We start from the raw sequence: 17,251 nt of genomic DNA on the forward strand, positions 1-17,251 counted from the left end.
ATGATACCGACTGGAATTAAAGAATGGTCATGAATGCAAACGCGGAGCCGAGACTACAGTCGCTGTTGGTGGACCGTTCATTAGTGCCGGTTTAGTCACTAATTCCCCGACTTACCAACATCTTGCAGGAACGACTATGCAATATGGAGCACACCTGTCGTCAGTACTAGTAACCGTCGCAGTTTTGTCGCGTCAGCCGTTTTGGTGTTGGTCTGTTGGCAACGTTGGCGTTTGTACAAAGCCTTGCGAGTGTGGATCTGACATGGTAGAGCGTGACAGTGAATCATGCAGAGACTGTGCATGCCTTTCCACAGCAGCTTCCTCAAATGCCACGGTGGTCTTTGTGTGTGGTGCTAGCGTGACGGTTGCTGGTGATTGTTGTAGTAAAGGAGAGTGGCCATTGTGCTTGAAAGATAAGATCGAGGATTTCCACTCCTTAGATCTCGAAGGTGACGCCGAACCAAGAGCCTCGCCCGAATTATCTGGAACCTTTGTCTTCCAAGTTGGTAAATGGGATTGAGAGGATGTTTGAGATTGCACATTCCCTATGGCGTCTTGCCTAGCTGCAGCTGGATCGGACGTCGAAATGGGTCGACTTCCTGGTCCATACATCAAGCCGCGTGTATCAAGAGATTCCACTTTTGAAGCGTTGGCCAGTGGTTCAACTGCGGCTGGTAGAGCTGCGCTTACTTGGCGCAGGTTTACCGTAGGAGGCTGTGCAGATGTTGTTTGATGTTGTGCTTCAATCAGGTCCACATTCACCGGCTGATGCTGAGTTTCATCTTCTTGCACCTTAGCTGGTAGGTCGAGTAAAGGTCGATCTTGCTGCTTATAGGTGGTTGGGTCGTGCTGCACTTTCAACGCTGCGTTCCCTTCTGCTGAAGTGGTGGTGGAGGCATTAGACGGCCGAACCTTAATTTTGATGATTGTCTTTGGTGACTTGTTCTTTTCTTCTTCTCGGCGCCTGCAAGATGAGCAAATGAAGTGAAACTCAGATTGGTCTGCTTCGTCCTCGCTGATGCCTAAGCATTTGCTGTGCTGCCATACGTTGCAATTCTCACAAGCAACACTGTGAGTGCCATCGTCAACCTGGCCATAGAGTCCACAAACGCAATCGAAAATCCAATCTTCTTCTTCTTGTTCAATGTCCCTGAGGGCCTGTCGATTTCGCTGGATCTCGGCTTGAAGATGCCGCTCAGAAATACGCGTCGCCTCCAGAGCGTGTTTGCTATCCTCAGAAAGGTGTGCCAGCTCAGCTTCATGGCGGATGCGGCGAGATTCTCTCTCCTTCATGCGACGTTGCCGAGCAAACATTCGGAAATCGCGTTCTTGCTGGAGCTTCTGTTGGGCCAACCTCTCCTGATGCTCGGCTCTCTCCGCGGCCAATCTTTGACGCCGCTCCTCCTTCTCCTCTAACTCCTTCTTCTGCTTTTCCGCCTTGTCAGCAATTCGACTCGATCTTTTGGCGTTTGCCATCTTGGCCAGGTTCAGCAGATCTCGTTCTCGCTGAATCTCTCTCCGCTTCATGGCTTCTTCTTGCCTTTCTAAGATTGGCAGTAAGTGTGTTTCTAGCTGCTTGCGTAGAATCTTTTCATTTTCGTCACGCGTTTTAACCAATGTTTCCACGAAAGCTCGAGCTTCTTGCAATGTTATGGCAATACATTCCCAGGATCCGCCCACAAGATCATCTTCGGGAGGCTGTGATGTGTGACGATTGTTGCCGGAATCATCTTCGTCTTCACTTGATGATGCTACACGTTGCCTTTTCCTCATTCGACGACGAGCTCCATATTGAGACGTCCTTTTGGATTTCTGCTGCGTCGTGTCCCTTGGTGGTTCCGTCAGTCGGTATATTCTGTTATCGTCTAATACGTAGTATACTCGGTCGTGTCTGTCCCACCCGTAGGGCTCGATTCGCTGCAGATGATTAGCAAAATGTGAGGGGAATCGAAACATGGCGAGGCCGCATACCCAATCGGTTTGCTCAACGTCTTTCTGCTCTGACATCTTCTCCCGAATGCGCTCGGGGTGTATCATCGTCCATTGCGTTAGCTTTTGAAGGACCTTGATCTAAACATGATTTAGCTACTATATAGCAGTTCAATTTCAACTTTGGCTGAGCTAGCTGTAAATACCTTTGTAAAGACATCTAAGCCACTGAATGTCATATGCTCGGCCGCATTACTAAAAGGGTTCTGAGTCGATGCTTTGGACATAAATTGCTTCCGAAGCTGATCATCCAGAACATCTGGGCTTGATATATGCGTCAGTATACGTAAAGACCTATTTTAGCTAGGGTCTATTTGGAGAACTCACGTAAGTCCACGATGTGAGGAGACCAGCTTGAGCAAAGCTAGTGCTATGTCCGAGAGCAGCGGTTGTTGCGGTTTTAGGCAATCCGTTTCCATCTCCTGAACGATGCCAGATACAGATTTTAGTCAGATAATATTGGTAGCAGAGATCATCGGGTATATGGTCTCCTACCTCGATATCGATGGCATCATCAATCTTTGCAGCCTTTCCAAACATGTATATCCATTGGCACAAGTTGGCGAATTGCCACATGTTGCGAATATGATGCAGAGTAGACGACAGCTCATCGCCGCTGTCACTACCTGTCGGGTGTTCTATCCGTTTGCGCGACGGCATAGCAACTGTCCTGCGGAATGAACTGGGGGAAAAATGCTGCATGAATTGGATGATGAAGTTGGATGTCAAATGCGTCTGGAGCTGTGGCAGCAAAGGATGAAAACTTGACAGGGGTCGCAGCCAACGCGCGCCTGTGACAAGTCTAGTGCCACACACATGCATTGGGCTGGGCCAGGCCAGGCGTTTCCCGCCTGGTGCATGTGGGGTATGTCCATGTCAGCATTTTCTCCCTGATGCCATGCGCAATGGGGCCTCAGCTCAAGTGCTGTGATCAGTCTGGTGCGACAGGCATCGGAAGCTTTGGGCGGGAAGTTGCCCGATCTGTTTGCGTACGTACGTACCTGGGTACTTGAGAAGCATGCTGGTGATAGCTGAAACCTATGATATACCTTCCAAGGTACCTAGGTAAAGTAGGTACCTAGGTAGGTGTATGCATGCAACATGCAGCTGTCTGGTCACCTTGGTTCAATGGTCAAGTGGACAACCAAGATCAGGCCACAGGCAAAACCCAATTACCTCCTAGGTACCAACCAGACATCTGTGCCGCATAGATTGAGTACCTAGGTACCTAGTACTTAAGTACCTACATGTAGGTACTCAAGTCTTGGAGTTCGTGATGGCCTAGCCTAATTTACTTAAGTACTTTATCTACTTACCTAGAGTAAAGCCGGTAGGCACCTGACTACTTGCGAACCAAGTTCGGCTGGTGTTTCTGCGATTGCAACCGCTGACTTCGGGTGCCTGTCTGGTGGCTAAGGTCAATTGGCTGGTCAACGTTCCGGACTCGTTAGGCCACCAGACACTAATTGCATCTGCATGGCCCAGGGGTAAGTCAGTGTTACGAGCGTGTGTCATCCATTCGCACTGTTGGAGCTCCCCTGACTCCACAAGCGCCCACCGGCTTTTGCAGGTACGATCCATGTTTGATGCCGCCAGGGTAGTTGCAACATGAAATATATTCGGCACTGTATTCCTGAAGCTGGCCACCACAGGCACCTCACCATTTCAAAGGCGTACAGCGTTCGCCGCCATCGACTTTCGAAGACTGAATCCAACATCAGCCTGAGAGGAACCAGCTCCTCCCAATCGCGGGGTTTATACAACAACTCTGAGCGACCTCACCGCCATATTATCGAAGAGCGTGTACTTCTTGACCATGCGGACAGCGTTTTCTAGCGCGACAAGAGAGACAATCCTTCTATCGAGATGTTTACCCTTGATCATATTACCTGAATCTGATTAAGATCAGGGCCAGCTACACAGTCCATGGCTTCCAACCATTCCGAAAGCAGCCAGTCACGGCGTCGCCAATCTATTCCTCTACAAGATCTACTCCTCCCACCAACCGGGAATGCGGCCGATGGACCGGTGTATGGTTTATACCGTGAAGACGGATCGGATCAAAGCCATAATAGCCGGCAGCCAGGTGTGACTGATAGTATTCCTTCCAAGTCGACATACTGGTATACTTCGCAAAACGAATCCGACGATGGTTTGGGTTCTGGTTCACCGATAGACGCCAGTATTTTGCAAGCCGCTCTTCCGCCTGATTTTCGATCATCTCTCCCAGATGAGCATGGTCATGCATCTCGTCCAGTCAACACCTTCGAAGGTCCAGCATACATGGAAGAACCGACGGCCACGGACTACGATGATTCCGACCGAATACCTCTTACGGCTGGAGCACAACCTATATCAGGATCTTTATCCGCTGATAATCATGATCCCAACATTCGGAACAGTTTTCAGACAGTGTCAGAGTTCGGCAGCAGCCCGACTAAGAACCGGCTGTCAGACAACTCCGGGCATCATGTCCAATCCTACGAAACTTCACGAGGGAGGCAGCAGAGTTATGGTGGCAAGTTGGATCCCGGCGAATATCGAGTCTCGCGGTCCACGTCTCCTTCAGGCGCTCTCCTTCGCGCTGGTTCAATTGTTCGTGCAATGTCCCAACGAGTGGTGAACATCAGCGGGGAGAGTGAGCTTTTGGATCATCGAGCAACAACACAACAGTCACGGTCTCCCAGAACATCTAGGCATGAAAGGGAAAGGAGTCCTGCGATGTCAATGCTTGTGGACACCTCCTATCCATCACAGACAGCTCAGCTAGCACCAGAGAAGGTCGATGCGGTTGACCAGTCCTACCTCTCCCCATCCGGTGGCCCTCCGCCCAACCCCCTCAAAGGCCACTCGTTGGGAATATTCTCTCCGCAGAGCCAAATTAGGCTTTCCCTGTGCAGTCTGCTGGTCAACCCGTACACTGAGCCCTCCATCCTTATCCTAATCGTTCTGCAGACCATTCTTTTGGCTGTGGAATCCGGCCCGAATGTCTTTCTCGCAGGCAACGAGCGCCCAGCTCAATGGGGCAAACATACCATTGACTGGATTATGCTTGGACTTTTTATTGTATTCACTCTAGAGCTTATCGCCCGTATTATTGTTTCAGGGTTCTTTCTAAACGCTGCTGAGTATAGCACGATTGATCGCCAAAAGGGCATTAGAGCTGCCATCGTAGAACAATACAGAACTGCCTTTCGACCACAACGCCAAAAGTCTGTCAAGGGCAGCTCGCAAATCGAACCTCAACATTCAACTATTTCCCGCTCGCTTACAACGATGATGCAAGGCCCCAATACCTTGCCGTCAACCATCGAGGATCAGCAGCGCTACCAGCTGGCACGACGGGCGTTCTTACGACACTCGTTTAATCGCTTGGATTTTGTGGCTGTTGTGTCATTCTGGATAGCCTTCATACTGGGTATCACAAGAATCGAAAGCGGACATCATATTTATGTGTTCAAAATGCTCAGCTGTCTCCGAATATTGAGGCTGCTCGCTTTGACTCATGGCACTGCGGTAAGGAGCTTCCCCGTACATTCATCAGCTGTGCTGCTCGTCTAATTGTGCTCATACTGTAGATCATTTTGCGAAGTCTAAAGAAAGCTGCCCCTCTTCTAGTGCGGATTGCCTTCCTGGTTGTATTTTTCTGGCTACTCTTTGCGATCATCGGGATACAGAGTTTCAAGTCCAGCTTAAAGCGGCAGTGCGTCTGGCTGGATCCATCCGATCCCAAGAATATTTCAGCATCGTACACCAACGAGATGCAATTTTGTGGAGGCTATCTGGACAATTCAACCGGTAGAACTTTGCCATGGGTGAAATTCGGTGCCTCTAAATCGCTGGACGGTCTCGTGGACGGGGCTCGGGATGGCAAAGGATTCATTTGCCCGAGAGGGTCTATCTGTCTTCAGCAACATAATCCGTTCAACGGTACCGTTAACTTTGACAATATTGCCAACTCTTTGGAACTTGTCTTTGTCATAATGAGTGCCAACACTTTCTCCGACCTTATGTATCATACAATGGCATCTGATTATTTGGAGGCCGCTCTGTTCTTTGGGGCGGGGATAATGATCATGCTTTTATGGCTAACCAACTTGCTCATTGCGGTCATTACTTCGTCATTTCAGGTCATTCGCGAAGAGAGCAAGTCTAGCGCCTTTACCGTGGATAATGAACCGTCTGTACCCTCTCGGGCGGACGAGCGACTTCGCCAATCGTCTCCACTGCAACGAATATACGACAAAACCACAGCCTTCTGGGTTCTAATTATTACTTTCGCATTACTTTGCCAGTCTTTGAGGAGCTCGAAAATGTCGCACTCACGAGAGGAGTTCATACATATAGCGGAGGTGACCGCAACGGTTCTCCTTGACCTCGAAATATTAATCAGATTTGCTGCTGGCTGGAGGGGATTTCTACGGAGCTGGCGCAACATTTTTGACCTCTTCCTAGCAGTTGCAACAACAATCATACTTATCCCACCAATTCCGAGCACTCGGGCATATTCATGGCTCACCGTGTTCCAAATTGTTCGAGTGTACAGAATCGTACTGGCGATTCCTGTTACTCGAAAGCTCATTCTTCTTGTGCTTGGAAACGCGGCCGGTATTGCAAATTTGATGCTGTTTGTGTTCCTGATGACTTTTCTGGTCGCAATTTTTGCAGCACAACTTTTTCGGGGCCAGATTCCCCAGTATGATGACGGAGGCGAACTGAACAGGATATCGTTTTTCACGATTTACAACTCGTTTCTAGGAATGTATCAGATCCTATCAAGCGAGAATTGGACCGATATTTTGTACTCGGTAACTTCGCACACAAAGCGGTTCAACACTGCTTGGGTTGGCGCGATGTTTCTTATAGGCTGGTTTATCCTTTCTTTTTTCATTTTGATCAATATGTTCATTGCGGTTATCCAAGAGAATTTTGACGTCTCCGAAGACGAGAAACGACTGGAACAAGTTAAAGCTTTCCTGCAGAGGAAAGAGCTTGGACACAACCCTAGTAATCTGTCATTATCAACAATTTTTAGCCTGGGGAAGTCTCGCCGGCGCCGGGACCCTTTAGATTACGGCCCTGCGATGATGGAAATGCTTCTCAAGGATGCTGTGGTTCGAGACTTCCTTGACGATGAAGGTTCAGATGAACTTCACGAAAACGGACCCGTCATGCCACAGCGAAGCACAACTACTCTATTTGGTACTGACGTCCAACCAAGCGTGATTGCAAAATTCTGGAAGCGATTTTTGAACAAGGTCAAACACAAGGAGCCAAATCCTTTTTACTCGAATATCCGATTTGACGGTGCGAATGAAACACTCGACCCACGGCAAATGGCTCGACAAGCTGTTTCTGCGACGTCTGCTAGAAGGAAAGCCCAAAGGGAGTATCTCTCTCGGCACCCGCGATACAACACTTCTTTGTATATCTTCAAGCCCAAACATCCTCTTCGCAGGCTCTGTCAGAAATTAGTCGGCCCTGCGAGAGGATTCGAGCGATTCGATGGTGTGCAGCCGAATAAGATAGCGTGGTATATCTTCTCTGCTCTAGTGTACGCTATCGTCGTGGCAATGGTGATTTTGGCCTGCGTCACTACCCCACTTTACCAGAAGGAATACAGAGAGAAGCACCCTTTGAGTACCTGGAATTGGTACGTCTGGACTGATTTGGCATTCACGTCAGTCTTTACCATCGAGGCTGCCATCAAAGTAATCGCAGACGGGTTATTTTGGACTCCAAACGCATACATGCGTAGTTCCTGGGGCATGATTGATGGCATCGTCCTTGTGACATTGTGGATCAATGTGATAACGCTTTTGATCAACGACGGAGCCATATCGAGGGCTGTTGGCGCGTTCAAAGCTTTGCGAGCACTGCGATTACTGAATGTCAGCGACAGCGCTAGAGACACATTCCATTCCTTGATCATTGTTGGCTGGTGGAAGCTGATAGGAGTACGTGTTGATCCTTTCGGATTTCATTCAAATGCAGCGTATGAACGTCTAGAGATGCTAATGTTTCGACTCAGGCTGCACTAATTTCAATCTCCTTGCTAATCCCATTTGCCATATATGGCTTGAATCTCTTCAGTGGCCTGATGGTTGCTTGTAGCGACTCTAGTGCTGGTGACAGTCTAAATGCATGTTTCGGCGAATATAACAGCACTCCTTTCGATAACAACTGGCCAATGCTAGCTCCCCGCGTTGCGTCCAATCCCTACTTCAACTTTGACGACTTTGGATCGTCTCTCTTCACTTTGTTTCAAATTGTTAGCCAGGAGGGTTGGACTGACGTCTCATTTGCGGCTCAAGCCATCGTGGGTAGAGGGATGCAGCCTCAGGACCTGGTGGCCCAGGGTAATGCGCTTTTTTTCGTTGTTTTCAATCTCTTAGCCACAGTTTTTGTCCTTACTCTGTTTATATCCGTTTTCATGAGGAATTATACCGAACAAACGGGAGTCGCCTTCCTCACTGCAGAACAGCGGTCGTGGCTGGAGCTTCGCAAGTTATTACGTCAGATATCACCGTCGAAAAGCTCGTACAGCGAAAGTGAGAAGAGTTGGAAGAAATGGTGCCACAAAAGAGCTATTGAGAAGCGTGGAAAATGGTATCAGGCCATTACCATCGTGCTGGTGTTTCATACTCTGTTGCTAATGACGGAATTCAGCTCAGAGCCATTCTGGTGGACTAAAACTAGAGAGGTCATGTTTTTGATCTTCATTTTGACCTATCTCAGCAACATTGCTATTCGAATCACCGGGCTCGGATGGACTCGTTTCCGGAAAAGTTCTTGGGATCTTTATTCACTTCTCGCAGTTTCCGGGGCATTCGTGGCTACGATGGTACTAATGATTGCAGACGCCAGAGCTGATGCGTCAGTTCAATTGCACAAATTCTTTCTAGTTGCCATCGTGTTGCTCCTGATACCGCGGAATGATGCCCTGGATCAATTATTCAAGACAGCCGCAGCAAGTTTGACAACTATAGGCAATCTATTGGCGACCTGGCTAGTTTGCTTTCTCGTCTTTGCAATTGCAATGACACAGGCATTCAGCCTTACACGATTTGGAGACAATGAGACAAGCGATATTAACTTCCGCAGTGTTCCCAAGGCTCTTATTCTTTTGTTCAGGATGAGCTTGGGGGAAGGTTGGAACCAGATCATGGAAGACTATGCCGAGATCCGCCCGCCCCTCTGTGTTGAAGAGCGCAAGTTCTTTGACAGCGACTGTGGCAGCAAAGCGTGGGCCCGTTTTCTATTCGTCGCTTGGAATATCATCAGCATGTACATTTTCGTCAATCTATTTGTGTCTCTTATTTATGAAAGCTTCAGCTACGTCTACCAACGGTCCAGTGGTATGGCAGTTGTTGACCGAGACGAGATAAGGCGATTCAAAGAAGCGTGGCGAAGTGTGGATCCTGCGGGAACAGGCTTCATATCCAAAGAGTTATTCCCGCGATTGTTGGGAGAGCTTTCAGGCGTATTTCAGATGCGAATTTACCAGCCCGAGGACTCAATTGGGCAAATATTGGAGGACGTGCGCGATGACTCGAAATCCACGCGGCACATGTCGATTGCTACGACGAACTTTTACAATGATATCGACATAAACAAGCTCAATCAGAGATTAGCTAAGCTGGACGTGGAAAAAGTTCGTGAGCGTCGCCGCAGATATAAAATATTCTTTGGAGAAGTGCTGGTATCAGCGGACCCAGACAGGGGTATCGCGTTCACGGATGTTTTGTTAATTCTTGCTCACTATAACATCATCAATGACAGCAAGAGCTTAAAGTATGACGATGCCCACGGATCTCCCTAACTCAAGGCTACGCTAATCTTATTGCTTAGGCTGGAAGAATTTTTGCGGCGCCGAGCTCGACTCCAACGTGTGGATGAAGAAATACGGCGGAAGGTTGTCCAGGGCTTTTTCGATACGCTGTAAGTCGTAGCCTACATAAAGCAAAGACATTGACAACGCTGGGGGGTGCGCAACGATGTGAGCTAACTTCAGTCTTCTAAGATACTGGTCGAGAAAATTTAAGAAGCATATGGAGAAAAAGCACGCGTCCCGCATGTCGGCGATTCCACAGCTGACAATCCCGCATATTTTGGTAGATGAACCCAGTGGTGGGTTTATGAAGGATCAAGGGAAGGATGCAGCATCTGAAGACCAGCCGCGATGGACGCAGCTCAGCGTGGGCGAAGGAACGGGGCATTATACCGAAACAGGTCAGACAGACCTGAGTCTTCACGACACCACGTATCAGCATCCTCTTACATACCCCCGGTCATCACAAACTTCAGCTCCTCGTCAAGGCAGTACGTCTGGATTCAGCTTTGAACTTTACGAGCCAGAAGTGCACAATCAAGAGGCATCCCACACAAACAATCGCGGCAGCGCGGTAAGTCCAACCGAAGCCCAGGATATGCTTGATGATTCTGTGTGGATGGAGAGCATCAGACGGAGTGCGACATTGCGGAGACCGGATAGAGGTTCATACCGATTTGGAGACCTCGGGTGAAGAACAACCCCGTAGCATACTCCGTGCTTCAGACGGGCGGCATTGACTTGCAAAGTTGGATAGTCCTTATGGGATGGGATGGGATGGGAGGATGACGCCGAGCTGCCCATTGATCTACAGAACAGGCATGAAGGAGCAATTGATACTAGGGGACAAGAAGCAGAGTCAGAGTTTAATGATTAATGGTATAAACATAGAAAACGGCGTTGTGCTATTAGCCTGGGCAAGCATTGCCCGCAAATAAAACGGAGGGAAAGAAGTCATCTCTCTGTTAAGTACCATCCACTCAATGGGAAGCCTTCCTAAGCCATTTAAGAACGTAGAACAACTGATCAAGCTTTGACCTCGCGCACGACAACTTGTCTCTGGAGCGAACTTTGCGGTTACTCCGAGTAGCTCAACTGAGATGCATGTGACTTCTTCACCGTAATATTTGGATTGTCACGCTGCAGCTGAAAACTCTTCTCTTACACGAGCGGGCTGACATTGCATTCGGGTGTACGGAGCATATCTGGGTGCTTAGTCTCCATGCATCTCACACGGGCTTGTTGGTGTTGATGCGAGGTGGTGCAGCGGTGTTTCAGTTTTTGAGCATCCGAAGGAGCTCGCCCAGAGGCCCTCGCGTGAATTGTCTCACGAATGCAGGGCGACCCTGAAACATTACGGGCGGCATGACACTAGGCTGCTTCACATCTCCACGAATGGCAAGCTGGAACAATACGTCTCGATGTGCGGAGTAAAGGGATACAACCTTGACATGGTTTGCGATTTATTGGTTACAACCCGATGTATTCTAAAGCCAAATTGATACTGGGTATGACATTTGTGCTCCCCTTTGTATGAAGGGCACTCCCTCCGGCGTTGAATGTCAGGCTATGTGGCCAGGGGTGATGCCCTAACTCGCCCAGGCTGTCGAATCGAGGAACCTACCTTCAGTCATTTGATTTTATTGTTGAGGGAAGTGTCCATAGCTTGATGCCAAGTGCTGGGCTGAGTGCGATGGCGGCGACTCGTACGAAACCGACTTGCGTTAATAAGCGGTTTCTCCCTGCTTCCTTTTATCTTGTCGTTCCATTAATTTTGAACCCAATGAATTCCATCTGGATGGCGGTAGGATAGAGAGAAAGTCTATCAAAGGCCAGCGAGGAGCTGCTCAATTTTATTACATTCTTGTCGGGTGGTGAGGCATCCTTCGGTCGCTCCAGAGCTTGCGAGGCATTTCGAGCACAAAGGCATCAAATGCACGCATATATATCGGATACAGCGACTTCTTGCCTTCATCAACAGCATTACTGAAATGCATGCAATTTCAAAGTTCTCAAAGTCAGACTCTTCGTCGAAACCTCACGGTCGCAAGTTCACAAAATTGGTGCAGTCCAGCACAATTCTTGCTCCTCGTTCATAGCAAACACTCCCACATCTTACCTACTATCCTCGCTGGCGAGAATATCACTTAGTATACGGCCGCAAGATCGGTACTAACTATGGCAACTTCCTTTCGATTCCGGTCTTCTTCCGATTCGGATTGTCGACCCCGGAGTCGCAGGGTTTCAATCAGATCATGGCTATCAACTACTTCGTCGCAAGACTGCCCTCAGAGGGAGACGCCGTTCCACATTATACCCTCAACAGAAGCCTCTATCAACAATATAATATCCAGGCAGACATCTCTGGCAATACTAGAAGAAGAGAGGCGATGCTTTCCTAACGGGCTAAGCGTTTTGGAGCCCCGCCCTGTGGTGTATTGGAGAAGCGTCGAGGAGAGAATTCACTCAGGATCATGTTAACGACCAACTCCCTGCGGCTGGCCGCACATGGACGATTAGGGTCTCCATTGCATCATTCACGTAGGAGCCCGGGCGTACCTTTCAGCATTGTTCTTCTCACCGCGGGTTATCCAGACATCGAAAATGCTTTGTCCCTTCGGGCAAAGGACTCTAGATTGCTGCCATATCTTCAATTTCCCACTAAGGGGTATTTTGTCTCAGAACGATCGATGGCGGCTAGGACTTCGAAAATGCATGAATCCTCAAAACAATTTTGGTTATAATTAATACAAGGGAATCTTAAGTCCAGATGTTCCTAAGTCTTTCAAACCTCGCCCTGACATGATACGCGTGGCCGAGCATCAGGTTCCAGATGTCCTAACCTATGAATACTCGTCTCATGCAGTCACTGAACACCTAGACGCCTCCGTCAAGGACAAGCATGCTCGGCGAGCATTGAATGTCAATTGCCTACCTAGGCACCTAGCTACTTAGGGAGGTAGGGGGAGGTAGCCATGGCCGGTGGAAATCTTTGAAGGCGTAACCCAGCACTTCGAATATTCAAAATCAAAAGGTGTCAGGTCTGCAAGTTATACCAAGGGTGCATCTGAAGTGAATTCTCCAGAAGAGTTAAGCTTGACCGTTCAGTTTTCCGACTCCCAATCCTTGATGTGCAAGAGCAATGTATCGGTGCTCTGGCCGTTGTCCAACGTTGCAACAACCAGCCACCAGTCTCAAAATATAATTAGCTCTGGCCCAATTCCCTGACAGGGATGATGATAGCCGTAGCCGCTGCCGTAGCCACTCTCTACGACCAAGATATTGGTCCCTTGCCTGCGGTGTCGAAGCAGGGTTCAAATATTGCCAGGTGGCTTGTTGGGTTGCTACATGCCAATACCAAACGTGGAAGGATAGTTGATCTTTCTCCGCAGAATGGAAGGCTTGGAATACAAAAGATGGAGTGATATAAACAACCACCCAAGCGACGAATATCGCGTACACCAGTGGTCTTACTATTTGCAGGTAATAACACAAGCATCATCCAAGGAGCCTCCTCGATGTACTCCGTACATGAGCAGCTGTCCGACGTTTGATGTCTTCAGTATCCCCAAATGACCTTGATACTTTGATTGTCCCAAGGTCCCTCAGAGGACATCGAGATATTAAATACAGATCCACACTCGAAAGACCAAAAGAGCCACGGTACTCCGTAAGTTATCACAAGTACCTACGTAGGAATTCAAGTTTAAAGGTGTGGCGTTGTAGGACCTAGAAGTTCTCTCGTCTGCTTCAAGCACGGCGATGTGACCGCTCCCAAACTTAGAAGGCAGCTAGAGAACGGTCATGGGCGGGCAGGTGTATGCATGTGCACTTGTGTCTGGTGGGCTCAAGTCTGGTCTGGGGCTACATACTAGGTACCTAGGTACATAAATAATGACACCCAGCGCCTCAAAACGGGTCAAGTTGTTCTGGCTTGGTTCTGCTGTGCTGGTTAACCAACCGATCTGCGCTGGCTCTGGTGGTCTGATGTCGGCCTAACATGCATACGGAAATTGGCGCTGCGGGTAAACATTTTGAGATGGATCAATTTCATGATGGCAACTTTGAAAAGCTACTCCACCAGACGCTCTACGGATACCAGATCCCTACCGACAGCGAATCCATTTGACATGGATGCCTCCAATGCACTCAGAAGGTAGCTACAGCGCGTTCGGTGGTCACGATCAACCGGGGGCAGCCCTAGGTTTCAAGTACCATTGTTTCAATGCAGACTCATGCAGCCTCGAATCTGAGAGCGGCCAAACGCCCAGTCTATTTCCAGTCTTCCGTAATGTACTAAGTTATTCCGTAGACCAGTTGTGTTTTGCACGAAGTAAGCCTGTCTGATCTCACTACCTCAAGGCTCTCGACGCCGCAGGTTCAATGTTTCGCTCCATGTCCGCCAAAGGGAACCACTGCCTGGCATACCAGACAGTATTAGCACACTTTAGTAAGTGCTCAACACGGACAGCCTGGCTCTTGCTTCTCCACAAAACGCGCCATCATGGCCCCAGCCATGCAGCATTCTCAAAGTTCTCTGTTGGGCCAATGGCTGTGACGACCAGTTCTTGGTCCAGACGTGGAGCCTGGCTCTTGACTGGAGTCTGGTACCAGACTTGCGACAGGCCGGCACGTACGGAGTGCTTGACCCAACATTGAAGCGCCTGCAAGCCTGGAATATGGAGCCAGGCCTTCAATGCTGACCCGTTGCGGCTGGTCCACAAGCAGCACAGGGTCTGGTTTGTCTGGTGGGAGCTTGAGGAGCCTGAGCACGGCTGGGAGAACCAGACATTGATGGACCCAGTGCCAGCTCTTGAGCCTGCTTGGCTGCCCCCAAACCCCCAATCAACCTTCATGCTGTCGTACATGAATGCTACTTCGTGATTGGCATCTGGTCAATCCTATCAATATTTTGTCCCCTTCCACGCAGTTGTCCGTGTCATCGCCATTTTCCACAACACAACCCTGTGCCTCCAATTTTTCGCGCCATCGGCAACCTTTCTGTTTGTTGTTGGTGGAGTATTCAGTCAGTTTATCACATCGCTGTGCCTAAGCTTGCTTGAGCCTGCGCGGGTTCGCTGGCACGCACTCAAATTCGTTGAGCGTCCTTGCCTCGAGACAGCATTTCGAGCGACATCAGTGATCTCGATCTACGGCTGTCCTTACGGCCGCAAAGCATCTCGGAGATCGGGGTTTGCTCTAACCGGCATCGCGACGCCCCAGACGTTGACCATAGTCCCTTCAGAAGATTCGGACCCAGCATATACTCCTCAAACATGTCACAGCAATTACCGTTGCCAGGCAGCTCCTACCCACCATCAACTTCAACCACGGGCTCAGGCCACCAAACATCTGGTCCTCCGATGTACGGCTACTACAGCCATCAACAACTGCCACCACCTCACTCCCGTTCTTCTCAGCATAGTACTAATGAGATGCAACATCAGAGGCCCAGTACCCAGGCCCAAGGGCAACTACCTCAACATTCTCACTCCAACACACAGGCTCATCAGCAAGCCCAGTCTCACGCCTCTCTGTCTCAGCACCATCTTCCGCCTCCACAGATGCAACCTCCTCCTGCACACTCCAGGCAAGAAGACACGCAGCCGGGCCCTGTTGGGACTGTAACATCTGTATCCGCGGGGAAACCTCCTGGGAACTCTCAGCAGATATTGGCCCCGTTTTCGAAGATTGATGAGGCTACCGGACGCAAGTATCAGTCAGTGTTGTCATTGTTTCGTGAAGCCCGTTCCTAGCTGTGGATGCTAACACGAGTGCAAAGACTGGATGTCGTCCAGCAACCCCGAAGAGCCCGAATGTGCGGGTTTGGTGATAAGGTATATAGTATTCCTCACCATGTGTCATAGTCAACACGGTTTCTCAATGGCATTTAGGATCGACGGCCCATCACTCCGCCCCCGTGTGTTCGTCTAATAATTACAGATATTGCCACCGGAAAAGAAATCGACTGCAAGTGTGTCTCCCTTCCTATGCGTTACATCTCCTCGGCGGCGTGCCAAACTCAGGAAACTGACTGAACTCACATCTTGCTAGTGACATTGACCACTCAATGTTTGTCCTCAATGTCGATCTTTGGAGTGATGACGGCACAAAAGAAGTCAATCTTGTGCGGTCCTCTACAGGCAGCCCATCGATCTCATCGACAACTCCGTATTCGTACACGACCCTGAACGGAGGCGATGCGGGGATGGCACAATACACCCAGCACGTCCTTCCATCTAATCGGGACCAAGCGTACACTTCACCTCAAACCGTAGGCTATGTCCAGGACTATCAAATGCAAGGCAATTACGGTCAAGGTACGTATAAAGTCGATGCCTTGCCGCCTCAAAATATATAGAAGTCTGGACACATCTGAACTATTTGTCCTAGTGCCATCCTATACACAAAATTCCTCCTATGGTCCACCCCAACAATACTTCCCCCATCATCACTCATACCGCCCAGAAGGGGCTGTCGCCCCTTTGCCGTCACAGACGACTGTTTCTCCCTACAGCAGAAATGGATCCACCAGCTCTCCAGGCTATGTCCAAGATCACAATACTTTGGCGAGGATGGCCATGGTCGGCGGGCAACCACAGGGTATGTTCACACGAAATTTGATTGGCAGCTTGGCAGCTAGCGCGTTTCGCCTCAGTGATACGACGGACCGCATTGGAATATGGTTTGTTCTGCAAGACCTCAGTGTTCGAACGGAGGGTCCTTTTCGGTATGAATACCCCTGGTATGGCTCTGCCGTTAAGTTGGTATTAACTTCATGACTCCAGCTTGCGGTTCTCTTTCGTCAATGTTGGGCCGCCAGATGGCACACCTCGTGATACGGGGACACCAAAGGTGAACAAGAGCAGGGCTCCAATTTTGGCCTGCTGCTTCAGTGACACCTTCAATGTCTATTCGGCCAAGAAGTTCCCGGGTGTATGTGAAAGCACTCCGCTGAGCAAGACGTTTGCAACCCAAGGAATCAAAATACCAATCCGAAAAGACTCAAATGTTAAGGGAGGTGATGACGATGATTACGGTGACTAGTCGCCGCATTTCTCTATCATTCGACACTGCAGCTATACTGCACGCATAAGTTCATGATCATACATATTCTATTGACTCGGGATGCCAAGCAGTGGCCACATTTATGCAAACTTCATTGAAAATCTGCAAGCAGCTTCTGGCAGGGGACCAATTGGGTTGGAAACAGAAGGAAACAGAAGCATACAGAGTATTATGGCAGAACCGAGGTATTTGGCGTTTCAGAACGCTGCCATATGCGTGTTCATCTACTAGATGGACATGTAAATCGCGAATGTTCTACATAAAGGAAAGCCCTACACCAGGGAAAATGTTCAAAATGGCTTCGTTATTCATTGCTACTCTACAATATTCAGATACCAACTTCAAATATAAAATGTTGACCAG

General features: G+C 49.2%; 3 protein-coding genes across 3 annotated transcripts; 2 read left to right on the forward strand and 1 right to left on the reverse strand.

The window, feature by feature from the left end:
* Nucleotides 1–192: 192 nt before the first annotated feature.
* Nucleotides 193–2,649, reverse strand: VFPPC_13848 (PHD-finger domain-containing protein; the record flags this gene model as incomplete). Its single annotated transcript, XM_018291620.1, has 5 exons — nucleotides 193–1,917; nucleotides 1,972–2,070; nucleotides 2,136–2,253; nucleotides 2,317–2,411; nucleotides 2,485–2,649. The coding sequence occupies 5 exons, from the start codon at nucleotides 2,647–2,649 to the stop codon at nucleotides 193–195; spliced, it is 2,202 nt and encodes a 733-aa protein (XP_018141470.1).
* A 1,266-nt stretch (nucleotides 2,650–3,915) lies between these two features.
* On the forward strand, nucleotides 3,916–10,514 carry VFPPC_05479 (calcium channel subunit Cch1; the record flags this gene model as incomplete). The annotated part of the gene is made up of 5 exons (XM_018284669.2): nucleotides 3,916–5,505; nucleotides 5,568–7,946; nucleotides 8,021–9,783; nucleotides 9,841–9,930; nucleotides 10,013–10,514. 5 exons carry the CDS (start codon nucleotides 3,916–3,918, stop codon nucleotides 10,512–10,514), a joined length of 6,324 nt encoding a protein of 2,107 aa, XP_018141471.2.
* Nucleotides 10,515–15,096: 4,582 nt separating this feature from the next.
* On the forward strand, nucleotides 15,097–16,867 carry VFPPC_13849 (VelB protein; the record flags this gene model as incomplete). The annotated part of the gene is made up of 6 exons (XM_018291621.1): nucleotides 15,097–15,539; nucleotides 15,603–15,657; nucleotides 15,715–15,794; nucleotides 15,875–16,140; nucleotides 16,214–16,550; nucleotides 16,609–16,867. 6 exons carry the CDS (start codon nucleotides 15,097–15,099, stop codon nucleotides 16,865–16,867), a joined length of 1,440 nt encoding a protein of 479 aa, XP_018141472.1.
* Between the last annotated feature and the right edge of the window lie 384 nt (nucleotides 16,868–17,251).

This window comes from Pochonia chlamydosporia, chromosome 5 (genome assembly GCF_001653235.2).
Source record: "Pochonia chlamydosporia 170 chromosome 5, whole genome shotgun sequence".
Taxonomy (NCBI): domain Eukaryota; kingdom Fungi; phylum Ascomycota; class Sordariomycetes; order Hypocreales; family Clavicipitaceae; genus Pochonia; species Pochonia chlamydosporia.